Genomic DNA, 19,458 nt, shown 5'->3' with positions numbered 1-19,458 from the left:
CCAATATTCTGTAAATTTCTAATCTAGGTTTTCTGTTCAAAGTAATCATTACAAAGCTTGATAGATTGTTCAGAAGACTGACAAAGGGCTGTTTAAGGTTCAATTTCCTTAAATGTGAGTACCAAGTAAAGATTATAATGGAGTCAAGACACATAAACAATAAATGGTGGCCACAGTTTCCCATATAAAAACGTGAATCATCAACATTGACACTGCAGTTTGCAAGAAATACGATCTAGTATATTGGTAACATTCCACTGTTTATTACTGGCCTACTGTGTTCAACATTTTTTCCCCTTTTTTGTTTTTATTTTTGTTTTTTTGCTTTTTTAAGAAAATTTGTCATTAAAAATCTTTCTATAGTATATTTGTTTTCTTAGAAAATATAGAAAAGAGTAATTTACAGCTATATTACACATGAAATATCCTCTGGCTTTTGTTTTGAAACAAGTATGACACATTTTGTTCTTTTGCAGCACATGGTGTTACAGAGTATGCATCCAAACAACAAACATAAGTCACTACAGTGTAGCAAAATAATAGAAAAAAGAAAAAATACATAGTCTTCATAGAGAGAAATTAAATACATGCATACATACAATACAGTGCCATGCAAACACAGTCCAGTCTGGGAAGTAAATTGTTTAGGATTTGCATTTCTTTCCCATTTCATTTGCATTTCTGTCAACGTTTCATGCCTTCTTGCTATACATACACACCATGGCTTTTACATAAGACTGCAGCTGCTGCAGCGAGTAGCTTGTATAAAACTCATCATTTCTTAGTAGGGCCTGGTTGATGAAAGTGAAACTACACCAATTTTCAAATAGCAGAAACTTTAAATAATCCATTCATGGTAAAGTAATACAGGCTGAAGTCTCCTTTCCACAATTGTCTATCATTCGTTCACTGATTTACACATTAAGTCATTTTAATAGTGTTTTTGAGAATGAGCCATTCATCACACAGATGTATGCACTCATTTCGCGAACATATACACATATTTCACACTGACATTTGGTCCAAATGAACATTCTTACCTCCCCACCCCCCAAGCTGCCCGATTATTTTCCCTGTGTGAGTCACTTTCTTGATGGCAGCACAAAGGGATGAAACAGCAGTGTCCCCTCAATGACAGCCCTGTAAGAAGCAGCTCGTCCCCTAAGAAGGTATTGCCTTTAATCAGCCATATCTGCTCACATATGGGGTCTCTCTATCACATGCCACCAGCTAAGACCTGCCTGCTAGAGGTCAGAGTGTGATTGGTATCTTTGAGGGCAGCTGACCTTGGGTGTGTTTGTTTTGGGGCTGCAACAGAGATCCTTATCGGGCCTTGGCAGACGTAGATAATTCTGTTTACCTTCTGGGGGAGACGGGAGCCATTTTTGCACTTCAAAAAGTGAATTTTGAAAAGGGTATTTGCAGAGGACAACTCAAGTTTTTGATGGAATTTTATTTTGAAGGATTAGATCCAAATGCACTGATACTATATTGACAAGACCAGCTTCAACCCTGCAGGTGGCAGTAATGGTCTACACCCTCACTTTTACAGTGTTGTTGTCACTTCCCATGCTAACTGTTGCCCGCTACTTTCTGTAACCTTGATGGAATAACTCATTAACGATTTCTTTAACTTGACCTCTGAATTACTCTTGCTTTCCTGATTTCTGTTTTCCTACTTGTGCAACAACAGCTAGATTCTTTTGTCTTCTTTTCACACTGACACTATACTTTACAGCCTGTGCTATAATTCACATCACAACCTGGGCAACATCAACCAGCAATCCTTTAAATAAGCTCAAATAACTTGTGACTTCATGTAAATGTTCAATCTTGCCAAGACTTTTGTTCTGTACACTGTTTGGCACCACCGCTGTACTGACTCATATTCAGACCTTCCAATTTCAGTAACAGTAAGCTTTTGGGGACAGTCACACACTTTTTTTGGGAACATTTTCTGGTAGGAAGTTCGACGTTTCAAGCCACAGAAACACTCTTTACTTTTGGTTTTGCTGCTTGGGTTCAAAAGCAGTTTAGGATTTAGTTAAGTCATACTCTAAGAATCAGGCTTACTGCCTTCTCAAAGACTCCTGCACGACTGTCACTTATCACTTCCTCTTCATATGCTGCAGCCCACTGCAGTTCCTTCTGCTGTTGCCTAAGACCTGATACAACCTCTGAATTAAAGCAGAAATATTTGCTTCCCGCTTATATAAACCTTGACAGTACTAATCACACACTGCAATGTGCAAGATAATTCTTCATAATGGACACAGTGTATGCCATCTGCCCAGTTCAGCTGTTCGGTTATTTATAATGATACAGAAAAGCATGCAGTGTGCTTTCAGCCCACTGTTTCTCTCTTTCCACACAATTTGGCTTTGTTTCTTTTCACCTTTATCAAGGTGTGAGGAGTAATGTGTGTGCACAGTTGTTGTTTGCACAGTTTTAATTTGTACACTCTTTATCGCTCTTGCTGCTTTTGCCAAATTGTTTGAATGTCCTTGGCTTAATAGACTGCTATGATCCTCACTCATTTTGAGAAGAGGGCTGCAGGAGACAAACACATAATTGCTAATATTTAAATGGAATAACATACTGTGTGTTCAAGATTTACTTACAGATTGAGCAAGCATGTGTTCTGCTAACTAACTTTTTTCTATATACCAAAGAGTTGGAAAAGAGCCTTAGAACCATGACCGTGTTGCAGTTTGTGCAAATGAGATACACTGTCCAGACTGAAGGACTACACGACTGACCAGTAGGGCTGCACTCGATTCTGGCCAGCTTAGCTGCTATTGGCTAGGAGTGATGACCTCTCACTCCTCAGGGGTAATGTCATATTCCCCTGCACCTCAAGAGGTACCTCAGCATCCAGCACTACTATTGACTGCTATCCTTACAAACTGTTCAGACATTTGTCACATGATCCGGATTCTCCCTGACTTCAATGCACTCTATCTCCTCCCTTTCCCTTTCCCTTTCTCTTTCCCGCTCCCTCTCCCTCTCCCTCTCCCGCTCTTTCCGCTTGGCCCGTTTCTTTTTCTTGTGCCTCTTTTTGGATGGCGGGAAGAAGGTCAGGAAGACAGGCAAAATGACAAAGCAGTGCAGCACAGTGCAGCCCGCGGTGAGGAGGGAGCACTTGAACAGTGTGTAGGTCAGATTGGAAGGCACAAACACCAGGGGCATGATCCCAATCACAAAGCAGGATGTGTTCTGCAGGATGGCAGCCCCGTGCTCCTCCAGTGCCAACTTGATGCACTGCGTCCTAGTGTGCTCAGTGGCCAGCACAAAAGTGTACAGGTGTGGTGCACAGTGATCCATGGCGAAGTTGAGGGTATAAATAAGGCACAGGATTGAGATGCTGTCCATGCCGACATTCCAGAGAGTCATCAAACCCAAGACACCCAGCTCCACGGATGTAACTGTGAGGATGAGCCAAAAGTTTCCCAATGGGTTGATGACCAGGAAGAAAGTGAGGATGAGGATGGTGAGTACGCTGAAGCCTGAGGTCAGAATGGGGGAGATGACAGAGGAGCTGTACCGGTCCATGAATACAAACGTTGGATTGAAGGCAATGAATTTGATGCTGTTGATCAGCATCAAGGGCCGAAGCTTTTCCAAAAGCTCCACCACCTCCTCACGTTTCTTCTCAGTGGTTCGCGCTACCAAGTACATCCTTGAAGCAATGATGTCGTATTCGTCAGTCTCGCTGTTCTTGGAAAATATGATGTCCTCTGTGAAGTGCTGGTACTCTGGGCTACGCAAGAAGGAACCTTTAAGGATGGTGATGAAGTCGTTCTTAGTTGACGCACTCACATTCACTACCCGCAAGTAGTGGAAAAAGTTGTCCATCCAGGAGATCTTGTTGAAACCGTGACTCAAAGTCTTCAAGTGCTCCTGCACTGTGGAGTTCCAGTACTCAATGGGTTCATAAATATAAAATCCAATCACTGGACTGTAGTTACTAAAGTACTTCTGCTGAGTCAGAGCGTACGAAACACTTGGAGAGTTACTCGCCAACAGGTTCACAATATTTGATCCATCACTGATTTGTAAACATCCCATGAATGAGAAAGAAGCATAAATAAGATAGAGAATGACCACAAATGGTTTGACATAGGTGTTGGTAATCCATTCCGTGTAGTGCTCTCGCAGAAAGTGTTGGATGAAGTGATTCTGGTATGGTACACTGTCATGGTGTGTGGACAGGTCGTGGCCATCACTCATCATGGTTTTAAACCATGTGGGCTGGCGGTCCAGGTACTCCACTGAGGGGATTTTACAGCAGAAAACACTGTGGTAGCGGTTCTGCTCAAGCTGTCCAGCAAACACCAGGCAGGAGCCATAGAAAGAGAAAACATAGAAGTAGTTGACCAGGATGGCCACACACATGCTCTGGCAGAAGATTTTCACTGACTCGATGTTAGTAAAAGGGCTAGCTCCCATGCCAAAGGTTATGATGTAGAGTGAACTGGTCATAGTGTAGCACACCATCACGTCGGCAAACGCGTCTGCAACTCGCTCCTTGAAGGGGAGGTTTTCCCTGGTTCTCCTCCAGCCCGCCAGCAGCTCAAACACCCCTTTGGTTCCATGACCTAGAAGCAAGAAAGAGAAATGTGTAAATTCTAATATGTACATGCTACCAAAGCAGGACCAAAGTACTGTTATTTTTACCTCTAAGCAATGTGGTTAATGGTGTAATTTGTGTGATTAGACCGAATTGAAAAACAACAAACCCACAACAAAAATTTAACTTGAAGAACTAAAAATATTGCAGAAATAATACATACACAGAAATGATTACATCAGTTTATTTATTTATCTGTGTTTCTGTGAAACCTTGACAGCAAGTAAAATTTGTGACAGATTAAGAGCTTTTGAAAGTATTCATTAATATTTTTCATTCAAGTTCTGTTTGATGTGAACCAAAGAACCAAAGAATAATCCAACCAAGGTGACCTTGAAAATTCTCACAATGTACTGGTACTTCTAGCATGGGACTTGTTGAATGTTCATGTATGTGTTTTTTCCCAACAACCATCAATGCAAAATCCAACTTCATAGATAAAAAGATAAACAACAAAAGACAGTTATCACAATCATTGTTAATTTTTGCACACACAAAAGCTATATATGGAAGCATCTGCTTTGGATATAATGACCTGACAAAATATTCACATAGCTTTTATTTAAACATTTTCAGACACTAAACCGGGGGTCTAGGATGGAAGGACCTTAAATCTTTAAAATCTTTAAATATGCAATGAGGGACTTGGAACTTGGTTATATACACATGCATTGGACAGACGTCTGCAGTTGTCATCATTTTTCTGTATTTCTTCCTTAAACATGTCAGTGTTTAAAAAAGCCAAATAAGAGCAATTAACAATAATCCCTAAACTCAGTATTAAAATAATGTACAGGTGCCAGCCTTCGAATAGATGCACCTATGGTATCAATTTGAAAACCCTGTGTTGCCCCCTTTTTCGAAAACCTCCGAAAACCTCAAACTCGATATTTTTAGTAGTACTATTGTATCAATTTCAAAATTCTTCGTCACCTCATTCTGAAATGACGTAGGATTACATACACAAACTTGGGTGTCCACGCCGCCCTCGTGAGAGAGAGAGAGAGAGACCATGATTATTAGTACACTCTTATTTTTTATTAGTGACCCAAACTGCTGAGAAGTCTCACCATGACAAACCAGATTAAAAGTTCAAATTCAAATCTGAACATGGTGATGGCTCTTCCATCTCTCTTCATTTATGAGATAGAGTTTTACACCATCCTCTTTACCATGCATCACTAAACAGCATCCACATATGTCTGCAGCAGGCCCATTCATGTGAGTCAAATCTGTGGGATTTTCACCAGTCAAAAATACAACCATGAATGCACAACCTTCAAAGGCATGAGAAAAGCCACAGTGCAAAACCTCCCACGCTGGAACACCCGCCCACCCACGCACGCTGTTCATTTATTTGTAAGATGCCGGAGCTGGAATGCTACAAGCAAATGTGTTATGAATTTCTGAACACGAGAATCAACTTAATGTTTTTCCAGCATGTAAATATCTCAGCACACTGCATTTAGCCTATTTGTACATTTCTGTGCCAACATTGGCATTAAAATGTCCCTCTCACATGTAGCAGGTGGATATAGAAGTAAGAAAGATTGCCACCCTTGACAGCATTATAAATTTTCCCTTGTTTGACACACAGGAAAAAAAAAAAGTTAATTAACTGTAAAGGATTAGCCCTATGTAATGAGTTGGCTAGATGGCTCTTCCTGCTTTTAGTATTATTAAGCCGTACAGCAAGTCAATTAGTTAGTGTCAGCTGGTTTAGAGGTGGAGAGAGAGAGAGGAAATTTACTCCCTTGGTTTTTACAGCATTAAACTGAGGGAGTCCACATGCGTTACCCCTCACCAGTTACCAAATAGGATGTTAAGTACTGTGTCACTTTCTAAACATGATTGGAAAAGCTCTGGGATTCATTACGGTGACTGATTGCTGGCAGGTGGAAGTGGATAAAAATAATGAGCCCATCTGGTAAAGCGTCCCTGGTTAGTAGCAGTACTAACATCGAAAGAGAACATTTCTAACCAAGATATTTTCATGACTGCACAAATTTGCATTTTTGTTTGAATAATCTTTGCTGGTGGATCATTTTATTTTATCAGAAAAAAAACAAGCAGAGAACAAAGCTGTCATATGAGTAAGAGAGAGAGAGAATATGTAGAACGCACTGTAAGTACCTAACAGTAAATTTACTCTTATTTAAAATTAGGGATCCATATCTTCAGCTTTATTTGACAGATACAGCGAAGAGAGGATAGGAAAACAGGGGCAGACATGCAGCAAAGGGCCGCGGGTCGGACTACGAACCCAGGCCGGCCACTCTCGGCCATATGGCATGTGGTCGCATTCTCAAAGCACTGAGCTAAACTGGTGCCCCAGACCTTCCTTTTAACACTGTGTATATCTAGAATCATCTGTTCAATCTAATGTCAATTCCAACGTACATTAGACAAATATGATTAAACCTTTATTTCCAAATCAGCACAACAAGACAAAATCCATCTACAGTTTACGGGTAAACAACAATAGCATCAACACCAAAAATCTTGGTTTCAGTCCCATATTTTATCTCATGCTAAACCAACATGGTCAGACACCAGCAGCTGTCTGCTTAAAATAACAGTCTAAAAAGCATGTGGTGTTCTGATGTAGTGCACACTGGTAAGACTCTTCAAACAGTTCAGATTTAAGAAGCATTAAGACAGTAAGTTTGGCAGTGTTATGATCAAGGCTGCTTTCTAGTAAGAGTATAATTCATTTTATCACTGACAAACACTTGGGAGGCTTCACACCTGTCTCTGTGAAAATGCCTTTGTCTTTGAAAGCTTGTGCCGCTCCAATGTGAGAAGAATCCCAATTAGAAGGTAGAAATGATGTAGCACAGTGCATGGAAAGATCAAAAACAGTGACATGCTCGCTGAGGTAATGGGTGTTCACAGCCATGTCAAACCAAGTCAGACGCTTCATGTGGCGTGAACAGGGATGTACTGGTTTCACCTGAAAACTGTCCAGTCCATTGAAATCGTACGTCTCCAAGCGTATCAATTCTTCTCATAAATGTTCTGATAACAGTTGCACAGCACAAAACTATGATGTCAAACTCATGACATTTGACTTTGAACATCTGGGTCAAATGCAAGCCTTTTATCTACTCTTTTTCTACACTGACTTTATCTCAGAGGTGATAAAACAGTTGCATTGATGAATACCTCCGAAGACCTGCTTTTTTAACACAACAAAATTGATCAGGATTTATTGAGGAACTCGTAAAACTCCTAGCAGTTACTGGCTTAGCAGAGACTTGTAATGGGTTGAGGCCTTTAAAAAAAAGTATTTTTCTGACTCACGTTTTCTTCAGCCGTTTACACAGACACCGTAATTTCACGTGACAAATTTGCAGCATTTATTTTCTCGATTTTCCTGATTTTGCAAGCAAATAAACAGATCTGACCAATCAGACACCCTTCATTTGGCAACAAGTGCGCTCATAGCTCAATACTTTACTGAATATACAATGATATGGAAACAATAAAATAATCCTGTTTTTACCTCAGACACACCACTAAACGCTGCTCAGGGTCAATCCTTTCTCTGCCTCTTCAGATGTGGTCCCAACTCTGCCAACAAGAGCTCAAACTGCCAAACTGACATTATGAAATATCTCTAAAAGCAGCTACAGCTCCTTTTTTTTCGTAGTGTATGTTTTGAGAATATATTTTCGCAAAATGCTTCTGATGTGTATATACGTTACACGAAAAGTTTTCATTTGAAAAATTCAAAATTTCATGTCATTTTTTCTGCAGTGTGCTCAGTGTGTAAAGGCCTTTAGGGTTAAAGTTGTTTTTTGTTATAGCCACATGCCAGCAAGACTCATTTACAAAGTAGAAGATGCTACATTTCAAATCTGTTTTTTTGCATGCATGTGTCCTGTTGCTTCTTTTGGTTTGTTTCTGAAAGTAAAACGACAATAAGGGGGAAAAATGTATTTTAATGGTTTTTTAATGGTTCTTTAATTGTGAGTCCTCTGTAACTACGACTCTTCACCATGTCAAACCATATTATGCCTCCATTCCCTCAATAAATTCTATCTATTCTAGAAATTTCCCATTTGCTTTCTCAAAAACATCAGTTTAGAGTTTGGACCTAGGGTTGAGGTCATCACCACTGATGACTTAGACCTCAGAGAGTTAAAAACAAAACAAAACAAAACAAAAAAGTCTTGAGGATCAGTGGGGAAAAAAATAATTAATCTAACTGATTTGCATGAAGCAATATTCACACTATCACTACATTCCCTTTTGCTTCTCTCTCTTTTTGTTTAGGGTTTGGAGGTATAGCTATAGGATTGGGTTAGTCATCACTCATTCCAATTTCATGAACAACAAGCCCATGTCTTCGGACTGTGAGAGAAAATCCAAGATACCATTCAGAAAACTTCCCCAGCCAGCCACTGTTTTCAAACTCCAAACTTTCTTTTTTGTGGTTAGAGATTTTCTATGAGCAGGCAGCGGGGGGAATTTATTCAATGAGTGTAGAGGCAGGAGGGAGACTAGCACGTGGCTGGAAGCATGACTGTCGCTCAATGCTAATCATCTTTGAAGGAAACTGACAATTCTCTCACTGTCTCGATGGTGAATTATGCAAAATTGAATGTCCAAATTTTAATGTGTGCATCCCTGCTAATACAAATGGATGACAAAGGCTGATTGGTGAGAGGTAACACATCAGCAGAGGAACAGAGGGTCCGGTTGCATTACTGTGATGTCCTCTACACCAGCAGTCCCCAAAATTTTTGCACCACGGACCGGTTTAACGTCAGACAATATTTTCAGGGACCGGCCTTTAAGGTGTCGCGGATAAATACAACAAAATAAAATGATACAACCAAGACAAAAACTTTACAAACTTTATTTTGTAAATATAATAATAAACATGAATTCACTGTGTAATTGTATAACTTTATTAACAGCGTCCTCCCAAAATGCGCCAACAACATTGAGAGTAACATCCTCCTCTCTGCCCCTTAATGCCTTCTGGTCGCTATTGTAATGCGTAAATATTTCTTTCAAAAGAAGACACACAACTACAACACGGGAAAAGACCCAGGGAAACCGAGTTAATGATAAAAACCCTGAAAACCATAAAATTCACAGCCGAGCGTCAACTCTGACGGCCCGGTACCAAACGACTCATGGACCGGTATCGGTCCATGGCCCGGGGGTGGGGGACCACTGCTCTACACAATAACACTGTGACTCCCATCTTTTTAGAGCTATGACTGCAAGTCTGCAGAAAAGACCACACTCTCATTTGTTGTTTGCTCTCGCCATCTTCACCCACACACAAACACACCTACACACAGACGCACTACAGAACAAGCACGCCAAATAGAAATGGCAAATAAAGTGACTCTGGCTTTTTTCATCTCCCTCTTTTCTCAGAGTCTGCAGGCGGTTTAACATACATTTGGTAACTACAGTGAGGAACTTCAGTACTTGGTTCTTGTGCAGTATCTGAACAGCTAAGTATACTGACTGAGAGTGGAGAATAACAGCTTCTTAGAACCAATTTCAACCAGCAAAGGCAATTAACTTTCGGAGTTCTAATTGATTATAGGTGGTAACTCTAACCCCAACTGTTCCCTATACAACCCTATATTATGAAATAGAGCATAATGGACATCTTTGGAAAAAAATTTGAATTTTTTTTTAGTCAGTTAGCATGATTGTTTTCCTGTTCCTAATTGGAACGACTTGGAGAAACAGTGTATCAAAATCTAAATTTAAATATTTGGATTGCCTGGGGTTAGAGTTAAGGAAGGGATGGTCACTGATGACAACTTAGACCTTTGGGGTAGTGGGGTTACCAAGGAGGTTAATCCTAGATCCCTCGTTAGTTTATATCTACCTAGATGCAATTTTTTTTTATGGGGAAACAGACAGCAACAAGAAGCACTCATAAAGGCACCCCACTCAGGCAGTTTTAAAGGAATAGTATTGTGTTTTGTATATATTCATTTTGTTTTCTTAGATTTCAAATATGACATGATGTGTGGACGCAAACTATAATCTAATATTTAGAATCCCCCATATACCAATATAATTTCCTAAATGGCAGCAGAATTTTAATCATAGTTTTTAAAATAGCACATTTTATGAAAATGTGACCTTAAAGAAAAGGTCAACAGTTAAAAGTAATGTCCATCCATCTATCTATTCTCTTCCGCTTAACCTTATCAGGGTCGTGGGAGGGCCAGAGCCTATCCCAGCTACCACAGGGCAAAAGGCATGGTACACCCTGGACAGATCACCAGTCCATCGCAGGGCTAACACGGACAACCATTCCACATTTATCATTCCCTATTAGTCTATATGATGTCAATACAAACACTGGTAGTAAGTTTGAAAATTCCTCTATATAGTATTGTCACTTTGACCTTCAGATCAACCTGTTGACCTTGAAGGAGAGGTCAAGAGTGAAATCATATTTTAATTCTTCACACAATACTTTCTATATGATCACAGTACACACCAAACTTGTAAGAATCACAGTTTCTACGTTATAAGGCTTTATGTTGATTCTATAAAAAATAATTAAGTTGACCTTGAAGATCTTGGTGGATATAAACCAAAATTTAATGAATGATTAAAATACTACAGTCCACACTCCTATAAAGTGTTATCATAATTCATTGTGTTCATAGACAGAAAACATGACATGCATACACGAACGCAAATCCTACAAAAAACATGACTCCCTTGGCCGGCATAACTCAAGGTGGGTGTGTATTTGTCCTCAGTCATTGCACAGATGTACCGGTGTGCAGTACCTGCAATATTTTCTAATGTCTAGTCTGGGTGCTCTATTTAAAAGAGAAGCATGTAATATTGTAGATTTTTGATTCTGAGCACTAGTGTGACACTCAGGTCACTAAAGCATTGCAGTCTTCTTTTGTCTCAATTAAGGCAAATCAGGTCATAATCTTATTTTTTGTAGAACCAAAAGAGGTCAGGCAAGCTTTTATCTGCTGTAAGCTGGTACTTACACTCATGACCTTCCTGTCTCTAGCACTGGCTGTTTTGTTCGGGCCGTTTTCTGGTCACAATTACTAATTTGTGATGTGATCATCTTTAATAATTTGTTTTGACAACACTGATCAACTTCTGCACTGAAACAGCAGCTTCAACACATCTATACACCCTCTGAACACTTGCATGTACTCACCTTTTACCTTTCTGTCTAATGTGGTACAGTCTGTGCTGCCTGCCAACCACTACAGCAGTTAGTCAGGAATCAGAGAGGGATAAAGAGAGGGCAACAGATGAGAAGCTGTAGCTCAGAATGAAAGGATGAAGAGGCGAGTGGTGTTGTATCTCAAGCCTCTCCCAGGCTCCAGGTACAAACCTTAATGGATTGTAAGAGGGCAGTTTGTCACCAGCTGTCCAGCAGGCTATTTTCTGCTGAGAAGTTAGGCGGAAGGGTAAAAAATAACAGTCCTATTGTCCCACAGTCTGACCACTGGTCTCCTATAATGAAGGTCTCGGCTGCATTTGCCCTCTCCTCCTCTGGCCCATACCAAAAAGCTACCGAGTAATTACACTAAATTACTGCTCTAAAACTTCTGGGGCACACACACTTCCAAAACACATCCATCACATACTGAGAGAGCATGCCAGCTGCTCCCGCCCACCGTGGATTCTCCCAATCAGAATGACTGTTAAACGTACTGGCTTATCACGCAGGTGGAGATGACAGAGGAGCCAATATCACAAGGAGGAGGTCTCAGAACAGAAAAGTGACCCAAACTCAATAAAAACGGATGAGCGGAATGAAAGTGAGGACGAACACTGGGGAACCCAGGGGCAATCTTCACATCCAAATCAATATCTAGGTGATGACAATACCGATAAACACCACTTTGCTTTTTGTGCAAGCAACAGGTACATTTCTCCCAAGTTTAACCTCTATAGTACCTGCTTGGCTAATTGCAACTGGTTGCCCATGCTGTGTTTTACTTAGATGTGAGCTCAACCCTGTTCAAATGATAAAAGTGAAAATATTCCTGGAGCGTTCTGCAAATCTTTGATGTGGTCAAAAAAAAATCCTGTAAATGCTTATTGTTGGGTGGCATCTTAGGGCTTTAAGAACAACAAAACCAAAAACACAAAAACACTCGAGATAGGTACACGCAGTAAACTGTTATGATGTGGGAACGCTGGACTGCATCTACTGTGGATGCAATAAGGAGACACGAATAACACTTTTGGATTGGCTACTTTCAAACATCCTGCCCCCAAATACACATGTATTTCACCACCCTGAGCCATGTTTTCCTCTAAAAAAAAAGCAGTTTCTGTGAAATTGCGAAAGTTTTCCTGAACAATTATTTGGTTTCAAATGCAAGCCAGTCGCATTTGATTCCATCCACTCATTTTTTCCCCACTTATCCAGTTCACGGTCAGTAGGATGCTGTAACCCAGTGTTTCCTAACCACTGTGCCACGGCACACCAACGATCAGGTGTTCCGTGGAAGATTATCTGGTTCCACCTGATTAGTACTCTAAGCTATCAACTTGAGTAATGAGCAGAACAATTACATCCTTTTCCACTAGAGGGCAGTACAACTACCTGCTCTAATTAAATGGGTTGCCAACTGGCAGTAAAACAGAAGAAGACGAAGAAGAAATTACATAATAGTCATGCTGTGAGACGAGGCAGCACGTAATAGCAATAGATAAATATCTGAAAAGAACAAGCAGTCAGTGTGATCTGCGTCCTGGAGAAAATTCTGACCCAGATAAAGGCCCTAGCATGAGTAGTGGTGAGAAGAAAGCTAAAAAGGTATACTGGGGACAAACCGAACCAACCTATGCCTGGTGCGCAGGGGAAAATTATCAATATGCTTTTTGTGACATTTTTGTTTGGTGGTATGCCGTGTGATTTTTCAAATGTGAAAATCGGTGCTCCAAAAGTTTGGGAAACAGTGCTATAACCTATCCCAGCACTTATCAAGGTGAGATGCAGGGTACATTGTATGTGGTTTTTCTTATATTTGTACCTATATTTCCAATCCTGTAGTGTATAATTGGGACACAACATTACCACCTTTATTCAACTCTCTCATTTGTGTGACTGTGAACAGTGAGGACGGTTGGGGGTTGAGAGCCACGTTTAAAGATACAAGTCAAGCAGGTGGGTTTAAAGGTAGGGGGTAATACATTTTTAATGCAATATTCAGCAGGAAGTGGAGTCTCGAAAGGACCCCGCGTAACTGTTCTAAATATAGCATCAAAGAGCCGTAAGATTGTTGATCTATTAAAAATGCACAGAGGGAAAAAAGTCAAATTTTTTCACATCAAAGATGAGTGAGTGATAGGATTTGTTTTCTCTTATTTTATTTTAGGAATGGTACTCAAACATGGGTGTTTCTGACAAATAATCACTTCAGACATTTTCAGAAACATTAAAGCACTTTCTTCAATTTATGAATCCCAAAAGTTCATTCTCACTTCGCCAGATTAACAATTCAGCACAACACCAACAAAAACACACACTTGCTGTGATTACGTCACAAACCTTTCTGAAAGAGTCAACGTGAAGCAAAATTCAAAGGATTTCTTCTTGCAAGCAGTGTCTGCATCACTCAGACTGGTTATAATGATATACAGTCACCTCATTACATTTTTTAGAATCTAATAACAATCCAACGGCACAGTCGTCTTCTTAGGAAAACATGCTGACATCCAACCCTGGATGAGACTTTTTTTTTTTACCCGACTGTATTTATTTTCATGCAAACACAACATAAAAGAAATGGTCAGATGCAGATATTCATGCACATAGATGCAAGGAGCTCACTCACACACAGTGAAGTGCCTATTCTCATTGGCTTCAACAAATACAGGCTGTCAAACACATAGACATATAAAATATACATGCACAGATTTTGCAGCAGTCAAGCAGCAGGAACACACTGAGAAGGAGAGGGCTTTGAAAATGCAAAAGACCAAATTTGCCATTTCACACCTCAGGGCAGCTCAGGAGGATGTGTTTAAATCAGTGCCATACTCCTACTCAGATTCCAGGACACTGATTGTCCTGAACTGTAGTAATGTAGCTGTTTAAACACTCAGTGTATACTCCCCTCATTTCTACATAACAGAAAAACGAGGTAAGAAACTATGTAAACTTTCTCATTACACGGGACAGTGTCATTCTAAGTTCAGAATGGGCTGGGTATTTTTTAAAATACAGCTTCATATTTTTATATTATTTCTATATTAAGGCCTGTCAATGTTCAAGGATTAAGTGTCTGCCATATTTGTAATGTCATAAACTTGAACAAGTCAATTTACATTGGCTTGGCTTTACCTAATCGCAGAGTCTGACTGATTTTTTGGTCTGTCGCAGGAGGGACTGCAATAAAAATTAGTTTTAGTCAAATATACAACTCTCAGTGCCTTTGAAGATTCTCAGTAAGATACTAACATGCAAAATAGGTTAACTTGTTGTGGCAAATTCACTGAGGCCAGGAAAATGGACCAGACATCAATTATAGAAATGATAGTCTTTATATGAGACTTCAAAAAAGGGGTGTACAACACAAAAAACTGACCGACATCAAAGCAAGATTTATAACGGCTTCCTACAAGACTCATGTTTCCCTAGGTAAACATGAGTACCCTCCATCTCTACTGAAAGGGATTTGGGGAAATGCAGTCTTCTAAAGGTAATATGTATTAAATGCTTAAATGCAGGAAATTAAATCCATAATGAACAGCTCTCAATAAATCACTGACAATAAATATTTTACAAAATAACCCCAAAAATGCTGTTATTAAATCAAATCGACAACATAACTTCTGACATATAGACAATTAACAGCATTGGCTATATAAATGTAAAATTGTTTTTAAGCTGTATTACACATTTTCATCCAAATTTGAATTTGTGCTTTTATTAAAGAATAAAGATTGTTATACCAATAGTGACATAATGAAGTTGGCTGTTTTTCTCTATTATCTAGAAAAATAAAAATAAAAATCAGTGCTTCATGTGATTAATTTGTAATAACTTTGATTACGATCTGATTCAAAATTTATTCAATCTGTGTTGTAAGTATTAGCATCTTTGCCTTACAGTCAGGTACAGAAGTGTGTAGATAGTTAATGTTATTTTTGACTCTGTACACCAGATGATTAATAGTAATTGAACAATTTATTAACAAACTGTTTCAATGCCAGGTGAGACCCAGTTATTCCAGAAAACACATCTGGAGTTGATTCCAGCTGTTGAACTTGTATTTGTTAGTTCACTGAAACTCTCAATATGATGTCCAAAAAGATCTTGAGACAAATAAAGGAGGTCATGATTAATCATTATTGAAAAAAACAGACCTACCAGAGAGTTAATGAAAACTTCAGGAGTAGCTAACTCACTACCCATCTGGTAAATTCTTGAAAGGATGTAACATAAAAGCCAGCTCAGCAAATGCAAAAGGCCTGAAAGACTACAGATAACAACTAGGTGGTCTCATAAATCCTTATTTGTTTAAGAAAACCATCACATCTACAAGTAAAGAACATTTTGGATGATCGAGGTGTGTTTTTTTGAAAGTCTACAATTGAGACATGCCTTTATGACCATAAATACTGAAGGTTTACAAAAAGGTGCAAACCACTGGTTACACTCAAAAAAATAAAATGATTGGAAAATGCTTCAAAGTGGAAATCGGCAATGATCCAAAACACCACGATAAAAGCAATCCAAAAGTTTCTGAAGGCAGATAAATGAGAGCCAGCCACTAGTTACTTTGTCCAGTTACTATTTAGCTTCTGAAAGTGTGCAGCTATGTACACAAATGGCTGAAATTCCTAAACAGTTCATGTGATGCATTTAATACAATACTCTTGTTAAACCCCTAAATTAAAGCTCAAAATATGCACTTCACTTTGATTTAAAATTCACTGTGCTGGATGCAACATTTAGGAAATAGAAAAACTCCATAACACTTATAGAGCTGTCTGTGTGTGTAAAGAAGATTGTCCTTTAATAAGAACTTATTTCCTACATATACAAAGGTGTTTAAATAGAATATGCATATAAATACATGTACAGAGCAGAGATGGTAAAATCTGAGACATTAGTTGACTAAATGTACAAAGTTCAAGTAGCTGTTCAAGCAACACAAAACCTTTTTTCATGAATAGTTTAATCCCCCATAGATATCAACAGTTAACCATATCACACACTGTTCGAGCCCTTTAATTCAACTGTTTGGTGTATTCGGTTTATCTTTCACATCAAACAAGAGGATGTCTTAAAGCCTCCATGAAAATGTTGACACCTTATTGCATTTCATAGACTTTGTCTTTGAGAATACTTAAAATATCATTGTTTAGGTTTAACATTGTTTAACTAATCATAAAAATAATCAAGATAAATGTATATAATTTACTTAATAGACATATAACTTACATAAATTGTTTGCCTTTGTTTGACCTTGAAGATGGCCTAGTAATTTCAAACACAATTGATTTCCTTCATAGAAACAGAAACATTAATTCTTATGATACATTTGTATATGAACACACTTTTGCATTCCCTCCTACAGGTTCTTCAAACAAGGCACATGATAACTTAAGAACCTGAAGCAAGTCTGATACAGCTTCTGCCTGCAGTAGAAGCTTCAGATTCCCTTAATCCCTGTCACACTCATAAATAATGAATTATATGGCTGGCCAATTAGTGGTAGGTAATATGTTAACCTTGGAGGAATATGAGGAAGACATTAAAGATAGCTCCAGTTGTCATAATCCGCTGTGTGGCAGGCAGGTTAGGACCCAAACACAGGACTCCAAGAGCACAGAGGTAAGCTCATAAACAGCTTTATTGCTGGGCTCTCCCAAAAGCTCAAAACACAAAAACTCAGGTTCAACTCAAACCGGAAACTAACTTGCCTTAAGAAACGCAAACTCACAGAGCACACAGCTCTGTGGCTGAGGACCAGCACCAGATGGAAGGAGGCACAAACAACATACACAAGAGGGAATCAGGGGAGAGAGAGGCAACGCATGAGGAACACGGCTGGACATAATCTAACTGATGAGACAGGGGAAGCTAAACTGAACAAGATACACACAGTACAAGAGACTGTCAGAGTAAAGCAGGAAAGCCCACACACTGAGAAACAAACTAAGACACAGGGGCTTGACATTGGAACCAGGAAGAAACAGGCATGAAGACAGAATGCAGAGAACAGACAGACACACAAACAAGACCAGGAACACAACCGGGTGGACTATACATAGCTTTCTATGTACAGAAAGATGGTAATACTCTGAGAAACCAGGGATAACGGACATAAACAGAAGACTGAAGCTCAACCCCAAACCTACGAAAATAACATATTAAGGAACCAGAAATCATCATCCTACACTTTGTAAAATAAGTCCAGAACCAAAACTCAAAATCATGGGTGACCGACCCCAGACCATGTCACCGATGCAGGTAGGAGTTCACATTCCTCATCACATTTTGCTGCACACTGGTAAATCAATAGATGAAACTATCTTTTATGCACAACTCTGAATTCTAACACGTTAGCATGAGCAGCATCCAATCTGTTTGAAGAGCACGCACGTTTATAAAATGATATTCCACATGCACATATCACTTCCATGTCACAGCTGACATGCTTATGTATCTGTGCCATCTCGTATCTCTCTCCCCTGCTTCCCTGATTTTCTTGACCAGGTGCATTCATGGCAATGGTGAGTAATGAGTGCTAAATACACAAGTGCTGTTTGTGTGTTTCTAGGTCTGCTATTTCCTAAACGACATTACCCTGACAGTGATGTGAAGATCAATACTATTTGACGTCAAAAGGAGCAGCTGCACCATAACATCTCTCTTTAAATCTGCATAAACACGCTGTTACACATATTCAGCTCCCTTTAGCCATTCAGACCCCTGGAAATCTGTTCCAACCGAATTTTAACTTACTTACAACAAATGTCTCTGAAAACATCTCAAGTTGTTTTGCATAGTGACAGAATTTACAAAATTGAACATGTTGCAGAACTTGTCATTTTATTTAAGAAGAAAAACTGCTTGATATATTGTTTTTTCTTTTTTCGTGTGTCTTGTCCATAACCCATTTCACAGTTGGCCTGTTTTGTGTATACAAAGCATTTTTTCAAAGAAGCCGAGCAGATATGATGTATTGTATGGAGAGGGAGAAACGCTGCAGTCACGAACTGTATTATTCTTTTTGCTGTCTACTTCAACTTAACACTCACTGCTACCATTGCAGTCAGTTTTAGCTGCAGGAAACATGGAGGCTTCTTACACTGTAAATGCAGTAAGGTGTAAAATTTCACACAGCCAATTAGAGGCACACCAAGAGGCTCGTGGTTCTGAATACTGAGAGATGATGTTATGAGAACGGGAAGCAATCAGTTGAAAACCTAAAGATAAGTATTAAAGATAAATCCGAGGAAAAGACAAGGAATACACACAACTCCAAGTAGATATTTCTTTTCCCCAAAGCAAGATCCAATTATGCTAGAAACATATAAAGAAGTATATTATATAGACTCCAAATGGCTCGCTCTCCCAGAAACAGTGTGTTTTTCCATTAAGTCATATCATCATGGAGGAGTATTAATTGATGTGCAGAAGTGGTTTATGACTCCTTTGTGCAGGCATTAATAATGACCCTGAAGCTGTCATGCTACCACCATCCCAGAGGTACTCATGGCAATAACATCCACAGATCGATCATCAGTCATCCAGCCCTACTTATAGAAACAGGCAGGAATTCCTAGAAGGCTTTTCACCATCAGCAGAGACGGCCATGGCACGTGACTGG

The 19,458-nt window shown here is 39.3% G+C and overlaps 1 protein-coding gene across 1 annotated transcript in view; it reads right to left on the bottom strand.

Annotated features, from left to right (window-relative positions):
- Nucleotides 1-260: 260 nt before the first annotated feature.
- The window catches only part of ptchd4 (patched domain containing 4), a 45,840-nt gene continuing 26,642 nt past the window's right edge, over nt 261-19,458 (bottom strand). The window contains exon 3 of the mRNA XM_063496465.2: nt 261-4,598. Coding sequence (XP_063352535.1) covers nt 2,911-4,598 — 1,688 coding nt within the window. The 3' untranslated portion in view covers nt 261-2,910. The remainder of the gene's footprint in view (nt 4,599-19,458) is intronic.

Source organism: Pelmatolapia mariae, linkage group LG15 (assembly GCF_036321145.2).
Source record: "Pelmatolapia mariae isolate MD_Pm_ZW linkage group LG15, Pm_UMD_F_2, whole genome shotgun sequence".
Taxonomy (NCBI): Eukaryota; Metazoa; Chordata; class Actinopteri; order Cichliformes; family Cichlidae; genus Pelmatolapia; species Pelmatolapia mariae.
Note: the sequence above shows the minus strand (reverse complement) of the source record. Positions and strands in the feature narration are given on the sequence as shown.